At 39.9% G+C, this 23,315-nt stretch overlaps 1 protein-coding gene across 17 annotated transcripts in view; it reads right to left on the bottom strand.

The window, feature by feature from the left end:
• The window catches only part of ELN (elastin), a 490,412-nt gene that overhangs the window by 371,852 nt on the left and 95,245 nt on the right, over nucleotides 1-23,315 (bottom strand). For all 17 annotated transcript variants that reach the window (XM_044054168.1, XM_044054169.1, XM_044054171.1 and 14 more), the window contains exon 2: nucleotides 3,208-3,255. In XM_044054168.1, coding sequence (XP_043910103.1) covers nucleotides 3,208-3,255 — 48 coding nt within the window. The remainder of the gene's footprint in view (nucleotides 1-3,207; nucleotides 3,256-23,315) is intronic.

The raw sequence follows: 23,315 nt of genomic DNA, 5'->3' as shown, positions 1-23,315 counted from the left end.
TAAGTTGAAGGAGAAATGAGTCATAGAAGAGTAAGTTGGAGAGTATAAAGATGATTTGTAGGGTTTTAAAAGGCAGTAGTAGTTTTGCTAATATGCTAATGCACCGGAAAAGCATTTTTTGCAGGGGGCTTCACCTGCACACATAATGTGCTTCCCACACCCCTGCTAACTCTATATGCTAACTCTTCAGATGCCTGGGTCTTGGAGAAGTAAGAACACTCTAAGATTCTGCAATGTCAGATTTTTAAATATGTACTTGTGCTATTTCAATTATTTTAAAACCCGCGGTGGTGGTGCTGCGGTAGCATTATCGCCTCACAGCAGGACGTTGTCGCGTTCGATTCTCAGCTAGAGCGTCTTCTGTGTGGAGGCATGCGTGAATGGCCATGCCTTTGTTGAAGGTTGTGTGTCAGGGCTGGTAACTCGGCATTTAAAAATCCACTACCAAACATTAGCGGACCGGAGTTCCGGTGTGGCGACCACTAACCGGGATAAGCCAAAAGACACAACAACAACAATAACAACAACAACTTAAAAGTTTAATAGGTGCCAACTGTGGGCTTGAGATGTATGAAAATTATGAATGGTGGACTAATTGCTTATAACAACTAATTATTTCTGTATAGTTATAGTATTTTTTTCCTTCATAGACCTCCACTGAAAATGGTCCACAACTTACGAAAGCATAAATACATAATAAAATAAATAGAACATTTTATGAACACACAACTGTGGAGGGATAGATTCATAACCCAGAGGCTTCCCATGCTTTGGAACAGGATCCCAGTTCATATTAGGCAGAGCCCCTCACTGACTCTCTTCAAGAGAAATCTTGATGAGTGGATGGGAGATCGTAAGTTTACCCCAGGGGTCACATCTGTGTCACTGCTAGACAGGGGCACAGTAAACTAATTCTATTATATAAGGGGACCTTCATTGTGTCACTACTAGACAGAGGCTCAGTATTCTAGATTTATTCTGTACATTTTTGTACCATTTCATGGGGTGGCAAAAGCCACATCACTATGGCTAGGCTTACAAATGCCCCAGGGCAGATAGCCTAGTACTATACTATGAAACTATGAAACAACCATAGAGACAGATAGACTGAGATCATCGAATCTACAGCCTGTGTTACTAAATTGCCTTTGCTTACAGCATACTGAAACTGCAGCAGTAGTTCCAACCAGCATGTATACAAGGTACATGTCTGACTACTGGAAACATAAATCTACATCCCGTATCCAAACTATTCTTCTCACTAACACCTCAGAACATCTACAGAAAAGAAAACCACAAAACAGAGAAACTGAAGACAACAATACCTACATTCACTTTCAGTGTCACATTAACATTCATATGGAGATCTTACATGAGTGAAACAGTATGCAATAAAATTATGTGCTGTTCCTAGAACCCACATCATGGTGTTCTATCAGTTCATTCTAACCCAGCACAGCATGTTTACAGCACCTATATAGTTTCACCTTCAGACCACACTGCTGCCATGTTAGAGTTAAAGCACTTCAATTGTCCATTGCTAGTGCTAATGGAAGCTTTCCATTTTCTGCATTCCCTTTCTTTGCAACTTTCTCTCGGCACTATCAGGGATCCCCCTACCTTCAGTAAGCTACTGTTTGCTGATAACAGCCTCTGCTGATACTGATAATGTCTTCCTTGATTTGATGTTTGGCTACAAGCATATGCTGTCTGTTATGCTTGATGGTATTTGGTGAAGGAAAACTATTTTTATTGCTTTTAAAATTCCTGGTTTGCATGAACATGGTACTGGGGACCACACCCAAAGGAATGCATTGGCTTTATTTATATCCTTGAAATCTGTGATTATTAAAAACAGTAATTGGTCCAGGTTTGTGGTGAATCAACCTTGAAAGTACTCTTTCAATAAAACATGGACTAATGCAGACTGTTTTATATTTTATTCAGTTGTTTTATTTAGAATGTAGTTAGTCAAGTAAGATATGTTGGACACAACTGCCTGTTTGTAAAATTGTCCAAAAAGTTTTAGATTAGAATCCTTTACTGGTAAAGTGGAGATTATAAAAATAAACCTAAATAAGGAAACCTGGAGACTGTTTGTGGTTTTGTTTCATTAGTCACTTTCTTACACTGGCTCTTAGGTTCATAAATTAGTACTAGGCTAACTGCTTTTGTGGGCCAGTTTAAGCCTAGCCAATTATCCTATGTGACAATAAAACAGTGCAGCTTGGGTCTGTAAGACAAACACCATAACTGTTATATCAATCTCTCACCCTCCCACTGTTAACTTGAAAATGATAAATGCCTTAACCTTATTGAAATATGAAGTTTATTGGTAATTGTGTAGATGATTCTTTACTCCTGTCTCAATAATTTGTGTTTGGGAGCAGACAGGGTATCAAACATCATGAGACTAGACAAAAGACATCTAAGGTTTTTTCAAGTAGAGCAAAATCCTTTGGTATATGTTGTATGTCTTTCGGCTTTTCCTGGTTAGGGGTTGCCATAGCGGAACTCCGGTCCGCTAATGATTGGCAGTGAATTTTTACGGTGTTGAGTTGCCAGCCTGGTGCCCAAACTTCAAGGAAGGCATACCCACAAACGCACACACCTACCTGCATGTCTTTAAATTCATTCGACCACAGGGAGGACATGCAGACTCCACACAGAAGGGGCTCCAGCTGAGAAATGAAAACAGAACCTCTTGCTGTGAGGCGACTGCTAACCGCTGCACAACCGTGGCTGGAGGTAAATCTGGGCTTTGGTGTGGATTAGTTCCACATAATAAGGGATAGATTTACCAGTGCTATGAATTAGCTTAACAGCAGTGTAGCTGCAATTATCATAAATGGAAAGGAGGTCAGCATGCAAAAATGTGAAATGAGAGCTATCTAAATTATGCACACTGAAATCAAAGATAGAAAGAGAAAACATGTTTAAAAAGTTTGCTTATATTCCTTGTGTAGTGGCATTTGAAATCCACCTTTAAATTACTCCTCAAAGCTTTCATTAGGTAATTTTTTACCAATAACAAATCATAAAATTCTTTTAATTTATTTGCAGTTGTTTATTTCATGGATAAACAACTAAAAGTCCTGGCTATAATGAGAAAAGTGGTATTTGGTTAAGAACTTGTTGTGGTGTATAATACATAACATTTGCCACATTGATAATGTGGAACAGTGTAGTGCATAGGCAGTTGCTTACCTGGATAAAGTGCTCCATAAAGTCCTCCTGCTCCAGCACCGGGTACCCCTAGGAGAAAAACAAATAAAGGTCATGCTTTAAGCTGAAAACAGTGGAAGTTAGTCACTAAAATAACATCAGCGCTAAGTGGACATATCCATGTTCCAGCCAAAAATAATCAATAGAAAGCACTTATCCTTTAACCTAAACTTAAAATAAAATAAAATAAATAAATATATAAATAAAATAAATTTTCCATTCCAACCATATTTTCATAAGTGTAGTTTAGTCTAAAAGCAAACAGCCTCTTTCTACTTTTGCTTGTTGGGAATGTCCGTGTTCATCTCCAGCCATATTTCCACAAGTCCAGTTTAGTGCAATAGTAAACAGACTGTGTTACTTTTGTTAGCTTGGAAACCTCCTGCAGTCATTTTTTTTTCTTTCCTGCTTCTGAAATTTGAGTGCATTTTGTTGTGCTCATGGATCGTCAGTATGGTAAAAAGGTTTAAGTGTATGTTTGTTACCGTATGTTTTTATTCGCCATTATTAAAACATAAGTTATCATACAGCTCCAGCACACAACCTTTCCTGAATGGAGATACAGTTAAGTCTCTTGAACAAAGCTGAGCCTCAAAACCAGACAGACTACAAATTTTGCTTTTGGAATAAAAAGACAGAATGTACAGGTTTGAATGAAGTGATAGAAAGAATACTCAGGCACTTAACTTCTCAGCAGAACTGTTATCGTACCACACCGACCTTGCTAGAAAATACTCAGACGTATAAACATATCTTCAACTGCTCAATGTAACAAAGTTATTTCCTGACTGGTCATAATAAGGCATTGCATGGCACACATTATCATGGGCTAATCTAGAGATGAAAAGCTTCACATAATGCTTTGACATCCTGTGGACAGGATATTACCTGGCATTATATAACAATGCTTGTTAATGAAATAAAATCGTTTGGCCTACTAATGAAAGATCCCATTGGGACATTATTCTGTTATAATTCCTGCTGGAATTGTACAATGACAGGGCTGATGAAGACTTAATCTTACATCATTACCCGTCATCCACTGTAACTCAGTGGTAGGGCCCTTTTAAAGCACACCATACAACTCATTCATTCTATAAAAATGAAAAAGTATTAAAACAAAAGTTCTACCTGTCATTCATTCTGTCAGTGACACAACATATGTATTTGTTATTTTATTTAATGTAAGCATTTGCTAACAGAGTATGTGGTCTTCTCCACTTATTCTTGTCAGACATGATCTAGGCCACAATGGCAAATGTACATAAGGCATATAAATACCTAAATACATGGATGTTTTACTTTTAGAGAAGTTGGAGGACACCCTAGCTTTGGTGTTGCATTTTTCTAAAGAATCTCAACTACATACTGCTATGATTATGTAACTTTTTCAGGTACTATGTTCCTTATAAATCTGTAATATTACCTATAGTTTTAGGTGATATATAGTCCTCCAATTTACAAATAGGTATGCATGTAGTATGTGGGTGAGTGTGTGTGCATGAATATGTTTGTGTGTGTTCATGTCTGTGCGGGCGTGTGCGCGCGTGTGTGTGTCTGTGTGCACGTGCATGTGTGCATGTCTGTGCACGTGAATGTGTATGTGTGTGTGTGTTTGTGTGTATATGTGTGTGTCTGTGTGTGTGCACGTGTGTGTGTGTGTGCGTGTACGCGCGTGTCTGTGTGTGTGTACGTGTGTGTATGTGTTTGTGTGTGTCTGTGTGTCTGTATATGCCTGTATCAGAGTGAACTCATCTTACAACAGACTGTTATCCTAGCCAGGATTACTTTATTTGTCTTGTACCTACTTAATACTGGTGTAGGTTCTAGCTATCTTGTGACCTTGAAACTAGATTAACTAGAAGATGATAGACTGTATTAGGGAATGCAAGACAAAATACTTATAAGTACTATTCTAAATGAATTTAACAAGTACCTAGAATGTCACACATGAAAAATAAAAACAGATATGATATGATATGATATGATATTATTCAGGCTTATCAGTGAATTCATATCCGAATCATTGTCTCTCACTGTGAACATATGAACAAGCTTTATTGCCCATGGACTTGCAAATATCATTAGTTAATGTGGAGTGAGGTGAACAAATTTGAATTTTCAGGAAGGCAATCAGAAGAGGTTACAGCTGGCATTAATATATGCAGGTGCTACATATTTAAGAAAAGCTATGGAATATGTTTTTGGATTCAGAGCCTGCACTTTTGACTTTTTCCATGGCTGACCTTGTAAAAGGACTATATATAATGCTGAACATAGGAAACTTGACAGTTTCTCAGTGTCAGGGATATAAGTAACATAAAGCCTAGGGTCACCAGCATATGGAGACATTTTGTACATAAATGAAAGACAGGACAGGGAATGGGAACATTTGCTTGGTATTAAATGTATAACAGAACCAAGTCTAGAACAAATGAAAGATAAAGGCAACCAAAACCTTTCTGCTGGAAGTAAAATGAAATTTTACTCATTAGAATGCACTCAGTCCTATAGGAATGCTGTTTTGCAGGTGAATGTTGAAAGTAATCAACTCTCAGTATACTCTACTGCTCAGTTCAACAAGTGAAAACAGGTACAAAAAATAGAAAGACCTCTCCATTATTTCATCACAAGGTGGCACAGTTGTCTTTTTTAGAAGACTGGAATTATATGTGTACAGTTCAGATGTAGAGTGCTTTACTGAGAAAGAATGGTACACTGCAAAAGGTCTGGAAAATATGTTCACAAAGAGAATCTGAAAACAAAAAAAAAACAGGATACTTTTTAATGGTCAAAGCAACAAGCTGCAAAACAAAACTGGTCGAAGATTTCTTATTACAAGTGCCCTTGTATTGGAGCTAAAGAATTAAAGGGTAGTCAGCAGCAAACCTAAATCACTTACAACCTGTCATGTAAAGAAGAGGGAGGATCCTTCCCTCTGAGTGTGCAAGTGTGCAAGAATGTGTGTGTGTGTGTGTGTGTGTGTGTGTGTGTGTGTGTGTGTGTGTGCGTATATGTGTATGTGTGTGTGTGTGTGTGTGTGTGTGTGTGTGTGTGTGTGTGTGTGTGTGTGTGTGTGTGTGTGTGTGTGTGTGTGTATATGTGTATGTGTGTGTGTGTGTGTGTGTGTGTGTGTGTGTGTGTGTGTGTGTGTGTGTGTGTGTGTGTGTGTGTGTGTGTGTGTGTGTGTGTGTGTGTGTGTGTGTGTATAAATTTGTATAGCATTAGTAACTTCATACTAAAATAAAGCACATGTGGAATTGTTCAGTCACAAGATTTGGAACACGTCCATACTACAGAACTACTGGGAAAAATGAACTAAGCTGTATTACAAGTAATTTTATACCCCGGCTATAATAACATTTGCAAAAGAATATGATTGTAAACTATGGTTATCTGAAGTTTGGGAGATACATGTACCACATTGCTGGGCACCCTGAAGACTTGTTCTATTACTTTCAGAGTCTGAGATTTTTAATAAGAATGCTAGTTCAACTGACTTGTACAATATAACTTATTTAAGGATTTAAGTGTTCTGCTAGCAAACACCTTGCTGTGAAGTGTTGCTCCCAAAAACATCGTTATTGAAGTATCACTTATTTTATTTATTATTTATTTAATATTTGTTGACCGGGTTTGCCCGAGCTGAAGAACCCTTTTTCAGCACTGGCCTGGGGAGAAAAGCTCCAACATATTATACAATTTTCATTATAAATTAGCATTAAACAGCAATGTTACAGGATTATTACAAGGCATTAAGTAGTAATACAATGTTATACAGTGTCAGTAATCAGGAGTATAGCAAAGCTGTTTCAAGATGTATAAAAAGAAATATGTCATTAATATGAATATAGTTTTTGGGGTAAGTGGTTACAAAAACCCAGTTTTATCATAATGTAGTTGCATGAAGGTGAGACAATTACAATAGAATGTTTCTCTGAAGCGATTGGCTTAATAGGTTTTAGAAGATGGTAGAAAGAGTAGTCAAGGAAGACTAGAGATAGCTAGTGGGAAGAGTCAGTTAAGGACAGAAAGTAGATTAAGGTATGAGAAGTAGGGGATGTTTAAGGAGGGGGAGTGCAGTTGCATGACCAGTGACATTTAAAGCACTCTTTGGTGGCTGTCTTAAATTGTTTAGGATGTGTAAGGGTCCTGATTACTAGTGGGAGCCTATTCCAGGCAATAGTGAGGTGACAGCTGTACATGTTACGTCACTTTTATGTTAGTTAATTAATTAATTAATTAGTGCATTTCGCCTGTTTTACTGCTACTTTAAGTGATTTCTGCATTTTACACTGTTTATTGCACTTTAAGTTACTAATTGTTGCAAATTGTTTCTGTAGGCTACACACTAAAGTGCGCTAGCTGATTTACAGCATTTATAGCATTTACTGTCTGTTTTTTTCCTTGTCTCTGTAAAAAAACAAAAAAAACCCCCCAAAAAATCTCTTGTTTTCCCACCTTACTGAACTAGAGTAGTCCAGTTTCAGAGTTGCTGATCCCTGGGCTTTGTTTTTAGTTCCTGTTACTGATCCATTGCCTTATTAGGAAGGAGGGAAGTTTCTTTGCTTACCAGTGGGAGTGGGAGGCACTGAGCAGCCTTTCTGTCCGATTTGGTGAAGTTTCAGCCAGAAACTAGTAGTCCATTGGTCGTTTTGGGCCAATTCCTAGCTCCTTTCAGCCCCCTGCTATAAAACACGCTAAACACGCATTTTCCAGCTTGTACCAACTCAGCACAGATCCTCGTGGTGGCCTGCAGAGTGATCCAAGCAGCAGAGAGCTAAAAGAGTGACTTTCTACCAGATATAAGTATTTTTGTGGCTTTCCCACTGTTATTAAGCTAGCGACTGCATTTCGCCTGTTTTACTGCTACTTTAAGTGATTTCTGCATTTTACACTGTTTATTGCACTTTAAGTTACTAATTGTTGCAAATTGTTTCTGTAGGCTACACACTAAAGTGCGCTAGCTGATTTACAGCATTTATAGCATTTACTGTCTGTTTTTTTCCTTGTCTCTGTAATAAAACAAAAAAAAAATCTCTTGTTTTCCCGCCTTACTGAACTAGAGTAGTCCAGTTTCAGAGTTGCTGATCCCTGGGCTTTGTTTTTAGTTCCTGTTACTGATCCATTGCCTTATTAGGAAGGAGGGAAGTTTCTTTGCTTACCAGTGGGAGTGGGAAGCACTGAGCGGCCTTTTTGTCCGATTTGGTGAAGTTTCAGCCAGAAACTAGTAGTCCATTGGTCGTTTTGGGCCAATTCCTAGCTCCTTTCAGCCCCCTGCTATAAAACACACTAAACACGCATTTTCCAGCTTGTACCAACTCAGCACAGATCCTCGTGGTGGCCTGCAGAGTGATCCAAGCAGCAGAGAGCTAAAAGAGTGACTTTCTACCAGATATAAGTATTTTTGTGGCTTTCCCACTGTTATTAAGCTAGCGACTGCATTTGCCTGTTTTACTGCTACTTTAAGTGATTTCTGCATTTTACACTGTTTATTGCACTTTAAGTTACTAATTGTTGCAAATTGTTTCTGTAGGCTACACACTAAAGTGCGCTAGCTGATTTACAGCATTTATAGCATTTACTGTCTGTTTTTTTCCTTGTCTCTGTAAAAAAACAAAAAATCTCTTGTTTTCCCACCTTACTGAACTAGAGTAGTCCAGTTTCAGAGTTGCTGATCCCTGGGCTTTGTTTTTAGTTCCTGTTACTGATCCATTGCCTTATTAGGAAGGAGGGAAGTTTCTTTGCTTACCAGTGGGAGTGGGAAGCACTGAGCAGCCTTTTTGTCCGATTTGGTGAAGTTTCAGCCAGAAACTAGTAGTCCATTGGTCGTTTTGGGCCAATTCCTAGCTCCTTTCAGCCCCCTGCTATAAAACACGCTAAACACGCATTTTCCAGCTTGTACCAACTCAGCACAGATCCTCGTGGTGGCCTGCAGAGTGATCCAAGCAGCAGAGAGCTAAAAGAGTGACTTTCTACCAGATATAAGTATTTTTTGTGGCTTTCCCACTGTTATTAAGCTAGCAACTGCATTTTGCCTGTTTTACTGCTACTTTAAGTGATTTCTGCATTTTACACTGTTTATTGCACTTTAAGTTACTAATTGTTGCAAATTGTTTCTGTAGGCTACACACTAAAGTGCGCTAGCTGATTTACAGCATTTATAGCATTTACTGTCTGTTTTTTTCCTTGTCTCTGTAATAAAACAAAAAATCTCTTGTTTTCCCGCCTTACTGAACTAGAGTAGTCCAGTTTCAGAGTTGCTGATCCCTGGGCTTTGTTTTTAGTTCCTGTTACTGATCCATTGCCTTATTAGGAAGGAGGGAAGTTTCTTTGCTTACCAGTGGGAGTGGGAAGCACTGAGCGGCCTTTTTGTCCGATTTGGTGAAGTTTCAGCCAGAAACTAGTAGTCCATTGGTCGTTTTGGGCCAATTCCTAGCTCCTTTCAGCCCCCTGCTATAAAACACGCTAAACACGCATTTTCCAGCTTGTACCAACTCAGCACAGATCCTCGTGGTGGCCTGCAGAGTGATCCAAGCAGCAGAGAGCTAAAAGAGTGACTTTCTACCAGATATAAGTATTTTTGTGGCTTTCCCACTGTTATTAAGCTAGCAACTGCATTTTGCCTGTTTTACTGCTACTTTAAGTGATTTCTTCATTTTACACTGTTAATTGCACTTTAAGTTACTAATTGTTGCAAATTGTTTCTGTAGGCTACACACTAAAGTATGCTAGCTGATTTACAGCATTTATAGCATTTACTGCCTGTTTTTTCCTTGTCTCTGTAATAAAACAAAAATCTCTTGTTTTCCCACCTTACTGAACTAGAGTAGTCAAGTTTCAGAGTTGCTGATCCCTGGGCTTTGTTTTTAGTTCCTGTTACTGATCCATTGCCTTATTAGGAAGGAGGGAAGTTTCTTTGCTTACCAGTGGGAGTGGGAAGCACTGAGCGGCCTTTTTGTCCGATTTGGTGAAGTTTCAGCCAGAAACTAGTAGTCCATTGGTCGTTTTGGGCCAATTCCTAGCTCCCTTCAGCCCCCTGCTATAAAACACGCTTAGCGCGATTTAGCGCGGAGTTGCCAGTGTTGCACACAAGAGCAGCGGCGGTTAAACAAGGTTAAACTATTCAAGCCATCTAAATTCCACTCTTCAAATTTTCCCTTAGACCTACCTTCCTCGAGCTGTACTGCTGATCTAACCAGCATATCCTATAACTGAAAAGTTCATCTCTACTTGATTCCCAAGTAGACTATTCTCTATCTGTAAAGCCTAGCACTTACTCCTACAGTACTTGCACCTTGATAAAGCACTCTTATTATAGATAGTACCCCACCAGCCTAAAACCCACTTCCCCCGGAGTCCTTTGAAAGTCTCTTTATCTACTGCTTCTAGTATGTCGAGGGATCAGTTGCTAGTGTCCTCTCCAGCTCAACTGGTTAACCTGGGAATATTGAGGCAATGTTACAATTGCCTCATGTACACAGACAATCCTCTCCTTCTCCCACAAAACACAAATACATGCGAGAGATGCAACTATACGGCCAAACTGGAGGCTGAGCTCTCTCAACATAGGACTGGCAAGACCAGACAGGAGGAGAAGGTAACCACACACAATACATACCCAGTCACACATGGTACCATCACAACTTCAAATCATACACATACTCACACAAAGACATACTCGGAGGCTCTGATCAAAAATTTACCAAAACAGCAGAGGCCACCAAAGCAGACACCCAAACAACTACCAACTCACGACCCAACACATGCAACACATAGACCACACAGTCAGAATGTCAAACAGTCACAGCCCTTAAGGCCAAACAAAATGCCAGACACACTTGTCATTGGTGATTCCATAGTCAGACACACTGACGTCCCGCCACCAGACTGAGTAAGGAGAAGGTCACAGTAAGCTGCCTGTCGGGTGCTAGAATCCGCCACATAACGCAAGCACTCAGGTCTCTCAACAGCAGGTACAAGTACGACTCAGTCATTGTCCACGCTGGTGTCAATGACCTGAGACGTACCTCCTTGGACTACATGAAAAGGGACATCGAGGAGCTCTCTGATTATGTAGCCCAGGCAGGTATGACCCTGACCTTGAGCAGTATCCTACCTTCACCTAGAATGATGCCACAATACAGTGATAAGATGATCAGCTTTAATAATTGGCTTAAATTCTGGTGTCATTCAAAGGGGATCCAATGTCTGTCTGCCTGGGATGACATGCTGGACAAGCCACGCTGCTCGCAAGGGACGGCTTGCACCTGTCACCCTGGGCTTCCGGATATTGGCAAAGGCTCTTGCCACCCCATAGTGCCTTTTTAGGCAAGGCTCAAATTCTAAACCTACCACCCTAGAACACAAAAAGGAAAAACTAAGGGTAATGCTGCTCAATGCCAGAAGTCTCAATCTCAAGATGCACGCACTCGAGGCCCTTCTCAATATGGAGAACATCGATGTCTGTGCTGTGACAGAAACCTGGTTCAAGGCTCCTGACAGCACCCCAGCACTATCAGGTTTCACCTCATATCATGCCCGCCCCAAAATCTGGACAACACCAAAAAAGGAGGGGGGGTGTCCATATTCATAAAGGACACCCACACCTCTAGGTTGGTGGCAACGCACGATGCATCGGAGACCATCCAGGTGCAATTAACCATAGGCAAGATTGCTCTGCAATTTGAAGCATGTTACAGGCCACCCTCTCAAACTCAGGAACCTCACATGGCCTTCCTGAAAACATTGGAGGATAAATGTATCTCCAAACACCATCATACTAGGTGACTTCAACTACCCTAATATAGACTGGGAACACTACTCAAGCCCGAACACTCTAACCCAAAGATTCCTGGAGTTCATAAACTCAAATGCCATGGAACAACTAGTCACCATCCCCACAAGAGGAGAAAACATACTTGATCTCATCATCATGAACATGGGATCAAAATGTTCAACACCAGAAGTATACCCCTCACTGGTGAGATCAGATCATAAACTAATCTCGCTGGAGGTCCTCATCCCGCCCCCACCTGAAACAAAAAAGACCACAGTGAAAAACTTCTCAAAAGCCGATTTCACACTTCTAAAACTAGTGTGGTCTCCTTTAAGGCCCCTGAGCCAGTGGTAAACATTACTCAAACCGCTGAATCACTTACAAATGCCTTCTACCAGCACCTACAGGACTGCATGGATCAGGCAATCCCAAACAAAACTAAGACCCTCTGTACCAAAGGCAAGCATCCAGTCTGGTGGACCCCAGCCATAAACAAGCTCTACAACAAAAGGAGGAAGCTACTACAAGATAGAGCAAAATCCTTGAAAGGTAAGACACCTTTGATCATTATAAGTAAAAAACTAAGAGCTCTCATAAAATCATCCAAGGCAAATTTTGAGAGAAAAATCGCCAAGGACTCTAAAGACAATCATAAGGCCTTCTTTAGCTATGTTAGAAACCTAGGAGGAAACTCCCAGATATGCTCAGAATTAGTTCAAAATGATGTGAAAATTACTGAACCTACACACATTGCCAACATACTGGCTGACAGGTTCAGTGCAAACTTCTCCCCCAAAAGGAGAGATATCTATTCCAGAGGATTGTAGCCCCCAAACATCTCCAACGCCCAGGTGAGAACTGCCCTCACTAAGGCAAAAAACACAGCATCCATGGGACCGGATGGTGTCCCCAGCTGTGTGCTTCACAATCTCAACGAGGAATTAAACCCACAGTTAGGACAGCTGTTTAATCTTAGCCTCACCTCAGGATACGTACCCAAGGAGTGGCGCACGGCGACTGTGGTCCCACTTCATAAGGGCGGTGCCTCCACAGACCCTGGAAATTACTGCCCCATTAGCTTGACAAGCCTTATCTGCAAAGCCATGGAGAGGATCATAATGGAACTCATAAATAAAGACATAGGGAACTTGCAGACTTTGGATCCAACCCAGTTTGGCTTTGTCAAAGGCAGATCCTGCCTCTTAAACTTGGTTGACTTTTTCGAGACAGTCACCAAGGCCATTGATGAGGAAAGGCAGTCCATACAGCCTACCTCGACCTGGCAAAGGCCTTCACACAATACCCCACTCAGGTATCATCGAAAAACTCATCAGCTTGAATATAAACCCATTCATCACAAGATGGGTTGCAAACTGGCTAAGTGACAGAACCCACAGGGTCAGAGTTGCTGGAGCCATGTCAGACTCAAAGCCTGTCACAAGTGGTGTCCCACAGGGCTCAGTCCTGGGTCCACTCTTGTTCGGCATCTACTTTTCTGAAGTACAAGCAAACACAGGAGGGTTATGGCTGACAAAGTTTGCAGATGACTGCAAACTGGGCGCCATAGTCGAAAACACATCTGACACAGATATCCTCCAGAAGGGCCTCACAGAAACGGATAACTGGTGCCAGAGCCATGGCCTGAAGTTAAACGCCAAAAAATGCATAGTCATACCCTTCGGGAAAAACAAGGTTACCCCTAGCTACCATATAGGTGGCAATCCACTGAGCACAGAAAAAGTCATCAGGGATCTGGGGACCCAGGTTGACAGTAGCCTTTCGTTTGACACTCATGTTGCTAAAGTAGTTAGGAAAACATTCTATATCACCCACCTGATCATGAAGGGATTCACATCTAGATCAAAGGAGGTCATCGTCCCCCTGTACTCATCACTCATTAGACCTATGATTGAGTACAATGCCCCGTTCGGAATGTATCTGACCAGACACCTGCTGCAGTTTGAAAGGCCCCAAAAGTTCCTCACCAAAAGGATAAAGGGTCTCAAAAATATGTGTTATGCTGCCCGACTGAAAGAACTCCAGCTCTATTCAGTCTCATACCGCTTGCTCAGAGGTGACCTGTGCCTGACATATAAGGCCATGTCAAACCCAGATTTGATGAATATGCTTCACCTCAAAAATCTAGATCCCTCAGAACCACAAGGGCGGAGACTTAAACCTTGACACGGTTATAAATAGAACGTGCTGGAGGGACAGATTCATCACCCAGAGACTCCCTATGCTGTGGAACAAAATCCCAGTACATGTGAGGCAGAGCACCTCTCTGGCCTTGTTCAAGAGGAATCTTGACCAATGGATGGGAGATCGCAGATATACCCCAGGGATTACTTCAGTGTCACTGCTTGACAGAGGCACAGCAAAATGATAGGCATAGTTTTTATTCAAACTAAAGGGGTGGCGAAAGCCACATAACTATGGGCTAGGCTTATAAATGCCCTTGGGCAGATAGCCTAGTATGAACCTATGAACCTATGAACCTATGATATGTTATGTTTTATGTTTATAAGTTATCACTCATGACATAGGCAATCATACAATTGAAAACAACTCATATGTACAAATTTTCAGGAGCAGACATTATACATGACATATAATGTTCTATACAGCCGCTGCCAATCAGACATTATACAGCTCATTTATTTCCTGCCTTCCCTTAAACATCATTCATCATACGAAACATTATTCTGCATGTATTGCTTCCACAATTCCCATTTTTTTCTGGTTTACTATCATATTCTTGAAAATGCTTACATCCAATGACCATAATATTGATGGAAAATGTCGAATTCTGGCAAGTCTTAAAGGCAGAACGTTGGAAATGACATACCCAAACTTCATGGTTCGACAAGTTCGACATAGCAGGAGGCAAATGTTTTGTTTAAATCCTCAGATGAATTTTTCATTTTGGTTCATAAAAGGATACAGGTTCTATATTCTTTTAAATATAAATGTAGCTGGTAGAACCTAATATTACAGATACAAGAAAAGGGAAAAAACAGGGACAGATAAATTTAAGATAGAAGATTCTTGAATCAGCTCTGTTGATTTTCTTCTGGTGGAGACTGATAAGAAATTTAGAGAATGACTGCTTCTGATAATGTATTTAAGTTCTGCAAGAGCAACTCCAAAGAGAAAGGGAGGCAATCTGACTGATATATTCATTTGTTATAATAATCAAAGTGGAACTATGATTAAATAACTTGGTCAGCCTATACAGAAAAGTGACGACATGTTAATGTAATTAAGTATAGGGTGACACAAATATAAGGATTCAGACAGAATCAGAGCACATAGTCCCCAGTGTGCTGTTAAATAGTATTTTGGGGTCTATATTACAAGCTCAAAAGCTTAAAAGAGTGAATGCACTTTTATCCAACTGTAAACATCGAAACCACTAAATAGTGAAAACATGGAACAGAGATTTTTTTCCAGTGAAAAAAATCGCTGCAACACAAAAAACAAACAAACAAAAAAAAAAATGCAAACACAAAATAAAGTGCGGGGGGGGGTAGCCCCCCCCCACCTCCCTACTTAAATATACCAAGACTGAGATCGCACCACAGTGGAGAAAATGGCAAAGTCCTAAAAATGGCCCAGTGATTTTTTTTTTCCCTGGGAAAAAAAAATCTCTGTTCCACGTTTTCGATATTTACTGGTTTCGATATTTACACCTTGATAAAAGAGTGTTTGCTCTTTTAAGCTTTAGAGCTTATGATATAGACCCTTTTTTTTCTTTCTTAAAATATCTTACCAGGGGATTCAACAAGTGCCTCAGTAACTGATTTAAATGTGTTTCTTGTTCCATGTTATCAGCGGAAAAGCACAGAACTTGAAAAAATTGGAATTAGCTATGTCTTGGCTCACTGAAACCAACTGCAATGGCTGAAGAGGTCTTCACTGTAATAATCTTGATGCCAGAAGAATAGATAATCGAAGTGTTCCAATCCTACTTTCTACTTGGAAAAAGAAATAGCCTAAAGTCATATAGTAACTTTGGGTTATTAAGAGAGGTATCCTCAAATGGGTCTTGTGCTCTGAGATGACTTGGCTTCTACTTACTGTCGGATTACTAATGCACCATAACTATAGGTTCATAGGTTCATAGGTTCATACTAGGCTATCTGCCCTGGGCCAATTATAAGCCTAGCCCGATTCTGTATGGCTTACGCCACCCCTTGATTTGAGTATACTGTGCCCTTTTTAAGGTTTAGTTTACTGTGCCTCTGTCTAATAGTGACATGGGATTAATCCCTGGGACAAACCTACGATCCCCCATCCACCTATCGAGATTCTTCTTGAAGAGATTCAGTGAGGTGCTCTGCCTCACATGAACTGGAATTCTATTCCAGAGCGAAGGGAGCCTCTGGGTTATGAACCTGTCCCTCCAGCAAGTTCTATTTATTTCTGTGCTGAGGTTCAAGTCCCTCGAGTGTATGGCTCTAAGGGATTTAGATTTACTGAGGTGGAGCATGTCCATTAATTCTGGATTTGACATAGCTTTGTATGTCAGGCATAGATCGCCTCGAAGTAGGCGGTATGCAACTGAGTAGAGCTGGAGTTTTTTTAACTGAGCAGCATATGGCATCTGTTTGAGACCCTTGATCCTCTTGGTGAGATACTTTTGGGGTCTTTCTAATTGCTGCAGGTGTCGGGTAAGGTACATTCCAAAAGGGGCATTGTATTCTATGATGGGCCTGATGAGGGATGAACACAGAACTGAAAAAGACAAGATGGACTTTAAAATACCGCAACATTGTCATTTTCTGCTTGTGCACCTTTGTATACTTCTAGATTTGATTTAAAGTTAGGAATGACTCCCACTGTGTACAGTATAGTGGTACAATATGATACTGATAGGACTGCATCATATTCACTGGAAACAGGAGTCTCTATAAGAAAGAAGGACAAATGCTAAATATCATGGCAATTGAAGGTGGGCTATAAAACGTTCATAACAGAACGGTCACTTGAAAATAGTTTCTAATTCTCAATACAGACAAACACAGCAGGATTATACAGTAATGAAAAAAACTGTGTATATTTTTTTTTCATTCTTTAGCTGCACAGCATTACATCACAATTAAACTCACTTTGCAGTGAAGACAACAGAGAACTGTTAGAGAACTATTTCTCTGATTTCTTATGTGAAGAGGAAAAACCCTGCCTTTATATGTAACATGGTTAAAATATTGATAGATTAATGGTGACATGAATGTCTAGAAAAGTATATCTTTGGCAGAAGATACGTTTCTGGAGCAATAATCATTAAATTGGCTTTGTCAAATGAAAATGTTGTAGCATATCAGGTTAATTTGTTTAAGCACACACACACACACACACACACACACACACACACACACACACACACACACACACACACACACACACACACACAATACATTTTGCTCTTGGATAGTACTTTTTATCATTATCTGCCTATTCTCATTCTATGCACTTATAAGTCAGGGACTGCAGGACTCTCCCACCTACACATTATGTCTCTTTGTGTAGACTCTGTACCAGATTTAGCCACAACTAGGGCTATTGCTCTGTTTGAATATTTGCATGTTTAAATGGGTGTGTAAATCATTTCACAGGCAAAAACAAAACATCATCAAAGCAATAGGGAAACACAGATTAGTTGTGCAGATTAGATACAACCCAGCAGATACTACAGGAGCTCACATATTATAGCAGTAGATGATACTTAAAAAATATTAAAGGATAAAACCCTGACTATGGTCCCCCCTGACCCAGGTCCGATAAGTAGTTTGGGCGGCTGGCAGAGCAGCAGGGAGGGGATGGGCTTGCCCATCCTGGGTGGAATGGTGATTGTTGATACTCTCACTAAAGGGAGGCATGATCCAAGGAGGGGAACTGTCCTCAGACACAACCAGCATGCATGGGGGGCAGGGAAAGGGAGTGGGTAGGGAATAAACAAGCCCCGCCCCTGATAAAAGCACAGATCAGGTCACCCTTAGGATCCACGACTAGCTCCAATAATGCTGGAGTAATTCAAGGGGGTAAGAGGATAGCTGGTAGACCTGGCATGGATGTGGGACACTTGGGACAAGGCTGCTATACATGAAGACAGAAGAGACCAACAAATGAAAAAAAAAAGGACTCTGATTACTACAGGCTATTGATAGGTGGGTTGAAGATACTGACGAAAAGAATTTCTGGGTGATAGTTGCATTATCATTAACAGAAATCAGACTTTTCAGATCTGGGAATGTGGCATAACAATTTAACACAACAGCTGCAGACTATGTCTAAGGAACAAAAAATCATCTCTATTAGTATCTGTATATTTTTATAAACTATATCAAGCAACATGGTAGATGTGGTGGTAGAAAGTCAGTTTCAGTTATTCTGTTTACTTTTTCCAATACATCTATGAAAACAGATAAATAAATATTAACATCTATAGACAGTGATTCATGCTCGTAAAGCAGGGGAAATGCTTTTGTTAGGGAATCCTGCTATTATTTATAGGGCAGTAAATGAATGATTTATGTAAACCACTCTGTATCATGTTCTTTGTTTTGCAAACTTGGGTTATGAAACTGCAGCTAGCATAAGCATTATAGCTCTGGGTTGTGAAAGTTTTCTTATGAAACTCCTTAAGGAGCAACAAGTGAAAACTTGTTTACTTTGCTCAAAAAACTGCCTTTGTCTACACAAATTTTACATGAGAAGAATGTAATTCCTTTTTACTTACACTGACTAATATTATTAAATGTATAGTTTATAGAAATACTGTCTCGGCTGCTACACATTCTGTGAACTTTCTTGTGTTTTTTTAAGATATAGCAGAGACTAAGTGTTGCAATTTTCCTGTATAAATGGTACCAAAGTTCTGTTATATTTTTAGTGTTTTATTGGGGTTGAAGACAGTGCTTGAGAAAGAGCTGGACTGAGCTCAATGGAAACTGCAGCTCTTTGTTTATATATTTCATTTATGCTTTATAGCGATTACAGTACAATTTTCCAGACAATGTGAGCTGAACTTTATTATGGAGTCTCAAACAGGGCACGTAAGCCCACATCTATAGGTCTTATCTGTTTACATGACATTGCCAGTAGTTTGTAATACAGGCATGTATTTCCTGGGACTTGCACTGAAACTTCTGAAACTCACTACATGCATATTTATAGTAAGAACAACAGATGGGTGCTGGAAGAAGGAACAGGAAGAGAAAGCATCAAATGGAGAAATGGATAGTAAGAATAAAAGAAAGGGCACATATACATAGATATTATTAAGCAGAGAAGAGGGGACTGGCTGACGTGAAGAAAGGAGAAATCTGGACAGAGGAGACTGGAAAGTAGGAGTGGAACTCTATGAGAAGCTGAAGGGGGCAGTTAGGATATGGGACCTACAAATTCTTCAGAGGTGAACTGTTACACCTGAAAAGTTGCAACCAAGGGACAGATGAAGAACAACAGTGAGCGTGAAGATGTGGTGGATGGAACAGGAATTACTCATTTGTTTTGGGAATGCAAAAGACAAAAAAATGGAATGGAAACTGGGAAGGTTTTCTAGAAAAAGATAAAACACGGGACAAAACTTTGCTTGTTATATACAGTACAATAAAAGAGAGAAAATAATTAAAGTATCATAATAAAGTTATTGTCGTTATGGGCTAAGAATTTACATAGACATTAGCAGTGATTCAAAATGATAATGAGGCCAGTGTAATGTTAAATATAAAAGCTAACAAAAATATGTGCCCACTATATTTAATTTATGAATTATTTCTTAATATGTATTCTGTATCTTGAAATTAACTAATGCATTTGTGTTTTACAGATCTAAATTAGTTTGAACTGAACACTTGCTATCTGCAGAAAACAGTCTTCAAGTTTGTTCGTTAGTCCATGTGCTGTTTAGCATTTTGGTAAATGTGCATCTAAGTACATTTCATGACCTTGAGCCATAACTTTGGCTGGTTTAGACCATGCTATGAAGCAATTTCCATGGGCTGACCAATCAGTTCCATATTCCTTGAAAAGGAATTGCAAATTTTTGGGGACATAATAAAGTCCCAACAGTACAGTTTCCAAAAGCTTTGATGATTCTATGGCAAAGGACTGATACACCTGTATCTGAAGAACACAATATTCATTCCAGTCATTCCATGTATAATCACATTACAGAGCCATTGAATGCTCCTATAATCTAATCTCTACTTGACTGTTTCCAACAAAATATAGTGCATGCCTATAAGACAGAGTCTGTGCTCTTTGATATTAGACACAGAACTGGGTGCTTCCTGAATCCCCTGTCCACTGTGACTCGTGATGGAGTGTAAGCACAGATTGTGGAGTTTATATTTCTAGGCATCTGATTAACCCACCTTTTTGAGGACCTGACCACCTGAATCTTCTTTCGGTATCATGTCCTTCCAGATTCCAGGCTTACCTTAAGTAGGTTCATTCCTCTAACAATGTGTGCTCCCATCTTGCTCTTCATACCTAACTCACTTTGATGGCCTCAGAATGGTATGCAGCAGTTGATGTTCCTCAAAGAGAATATTGCTGCAGTAGAGACAGCGCAATGGAGTAACTAGTACTTGAAATAATGAGAGCTCCTCCACAGTCTTATGCACAGTGTGTTGTTTAGAGGAGTTTGTAATCCCTCCCCATGCCAGACTTTTAAAGAGCAGAGTGAGCCATATTCCTTAATTCTTGTGAGCTTCCTTTACTCTCACTATAGGTAAGACAGCCAATCACTGCACAGCAGCAGCAAAGAGCAGGCTCAAACCTGAGATAATGGCTGTGCAGGACTCTAGTGCTTACAGTGGACATAAATTGCCTATTAGGGCTATGGATAGTAAACCATAGTGCACTGGTCAATGTTACTTTATAGTAGTATCTGCTTTCCTCCATGAGCCTATTGGATGTCTAATTGTCTGCTAGGCCTTAGACATTAGCCAACTTTAGGCTGTCCCGGCCTGTGCTTCAGTGGCAGCCCTGGTCTTTCTTGTTAATATAGTAGTAAGTACCCCACCTGGTAGACAGCAGTTTGGGATTTGATTCCTTGATAGGAGCTGTACATTTTGGCTGTCATATTGTAGTGGTTGCACACATGATTAACAAGGCCAGGTATTTGAATTTGTAATGCAGGGGCTCGAACTACTCTTTGTCTGGAAGTTAGTATAGAGGAGTAAGTCTTTGAGCTGTTAACAAGCTACTCCCTGTAGTTCTGGGTTTGATTCTTTCTGCCTCTATTTGACTAGTGTGTGACTTTGTGCAAGTCACTTAACCAGAGAGTGCTCTGGGGCAATTGGGCTAGTCTTCTTAATGGTCTCCTGGATTGAATACTTAGTAATTACCTATGAACCTACAACTGACCTAATAGTCTCCTAGTAAAAAATGAAATGTTTTTGGTACATCTTCCAGTGCATATCATGGAGGTGCATTTAAGCTGAATCTGTATTATCAATATATATCTGAACTGATATGTGCCCTATAGGTAGAATTATGCTGGCTAGAAGTCATTATGCGTCACTGAACCTTCTCTATATTGCACCGCTTGCATTTTGCACCACATTTTTAAATTATGTCATCAGTTCTTCATTGCATTCAATGTACTTTTTTCTTTTCTTTTTTTCTTTATTGATATGCATAGACTAATAGGTTATAACTGTTTTTTTTTCAGAAGATTATAAGAAAAACTTTAAGAAGTTACAAAAATGTTTAAATAAGTTTTTTTAGCTGTGAATTCCTGAACCACATGTTGCAAGTACTGCATGGCAATTCCTTGTCATGTATTGTACATTTGTGCAGCCATGGTTTCTTAAAGTAAAAAAGAAATCCAAATTATAAATAACACCAAATCAGAGCACAATGTGCAGAAACATGCCCTGGAAATCTATACAAATACATACAGTTTCCTTAAAAGTATAGAATTTGCATAAAGAAAGTTCGCAATTTCTGGACTTGACTTGGTGTTTTGATAATTTTAGCTAAATGATCACAAATCTTCATTCACAAAACATATAATGTAACTCATAACTTTGATGTTTATAACAGATATGAGACTGCCCATGCTATGGAATAGACTTCCCATACATGTCAAGCACAGCACCTCACTTGCCGTCTTCAAGAGAAATTTTGATGAGTGGATGGGAAATAGAAAATTCACCCCGGGGATCACTCCAGTGACTCTACCCGACAGAGGCACTTGGAACTAAGGTCGGGTGGCACAATGCCAGTATAATCCTATGGGCAAGGCTTGTAAATGCTCCAGGGCCATTAGCCTAGTACACACCTATGAACCTATGAACCTATATTTTACATTCCTCTTCATAACCTCAACATTATAAATAAGAGTAACTTTTTATTCTTTGACCTAAAGGTGATTTATCCTACACGTCCTGAAACTATTATTTAAGATATTTATTTTGGGAGTGTAGGGAAAATGAAAGATATGAGGTTTGGGGCAAACCAATTTGTCCTGGTCCCACTTTAGTTAGGTTGTGGGGGGGGTGTCTTAGAGGTAAATGGGAAGGGATATTGGTTTGGTAAGTTAGGTTACAGGGGCTGGGCCTAGGATAATAAAGGGTTAAGTGGATGGTGAGGTGGGGAAGTGATGTAGGTTAGGGAGGGACTTAGAGTAGCTGGTGTATGTGTATGTATATATATATATATATATATATATATATATATATATATATATGCGGTATCAGAAGACAGATCTTTTGGGTAAAGGTTCAGTGGTTGTGCTTAAGGCTGATAAGAATGTTGGGCTTTGTCCAGTGAGGTGGGCCAAGGATTTAAGACAGATTCGGATGGGGAGCTTGTATGATTTGGTTTTCTGTTTGGCTGCTGGAAAGAAAATGACTAGCGGTAGATTCATACATCTCATTAGAAGGGTTTTCCGTTGTATGAGTTTTCCGTCAGAAAGATTTGCAGCTCATTCTTTTCGAATTGGTAGGGCTTCAGATTTAGATAGGGAGGGCAGTTCCACTGAGATTATTAAAAGGGTGGGGAGGTGATCTTCAAATGCATTTTTGTCATATATTAGATAAGGTTTTGTTTTCTATGTTATTAATTTTCATTTCTTCTCTTTTAGAAAAGCAGATTGTCATCATGGGCCACTCTTATATCCACCGGGCAGAGAAACATGTACTGATTGGTTGGTTTGAAAGAGGTGAGCAGGTACGCTGCCCATTCAAGGTTTGTGGGGTAAGTAGGTATGCTGCCCTGGTGGAGGATGTAACAAGGTGAGTGGGTACGCTGCCCTGATGTATGAATCAGCCAGGGTGAGTAGGCATACTGCCCT

The sequence above is a fragment of the Protopterus annectens genome, chromosome 13.part0 (assembly GCF_019279795.1).
Source record: "Protopterus annectens isolate FY-2018-M chromosome 13.part0, PAN1.0, whole genome shotgun sequence".
Lineage (NCBI taxonomy): Eukaryota > Metazoa > Chordata > Ceratodontiformes > Protopteridae > Protopterus > Protopterus annectens.
This window is presented reverse-complemented; position numbering and strand designations above follow the sequence as displayed.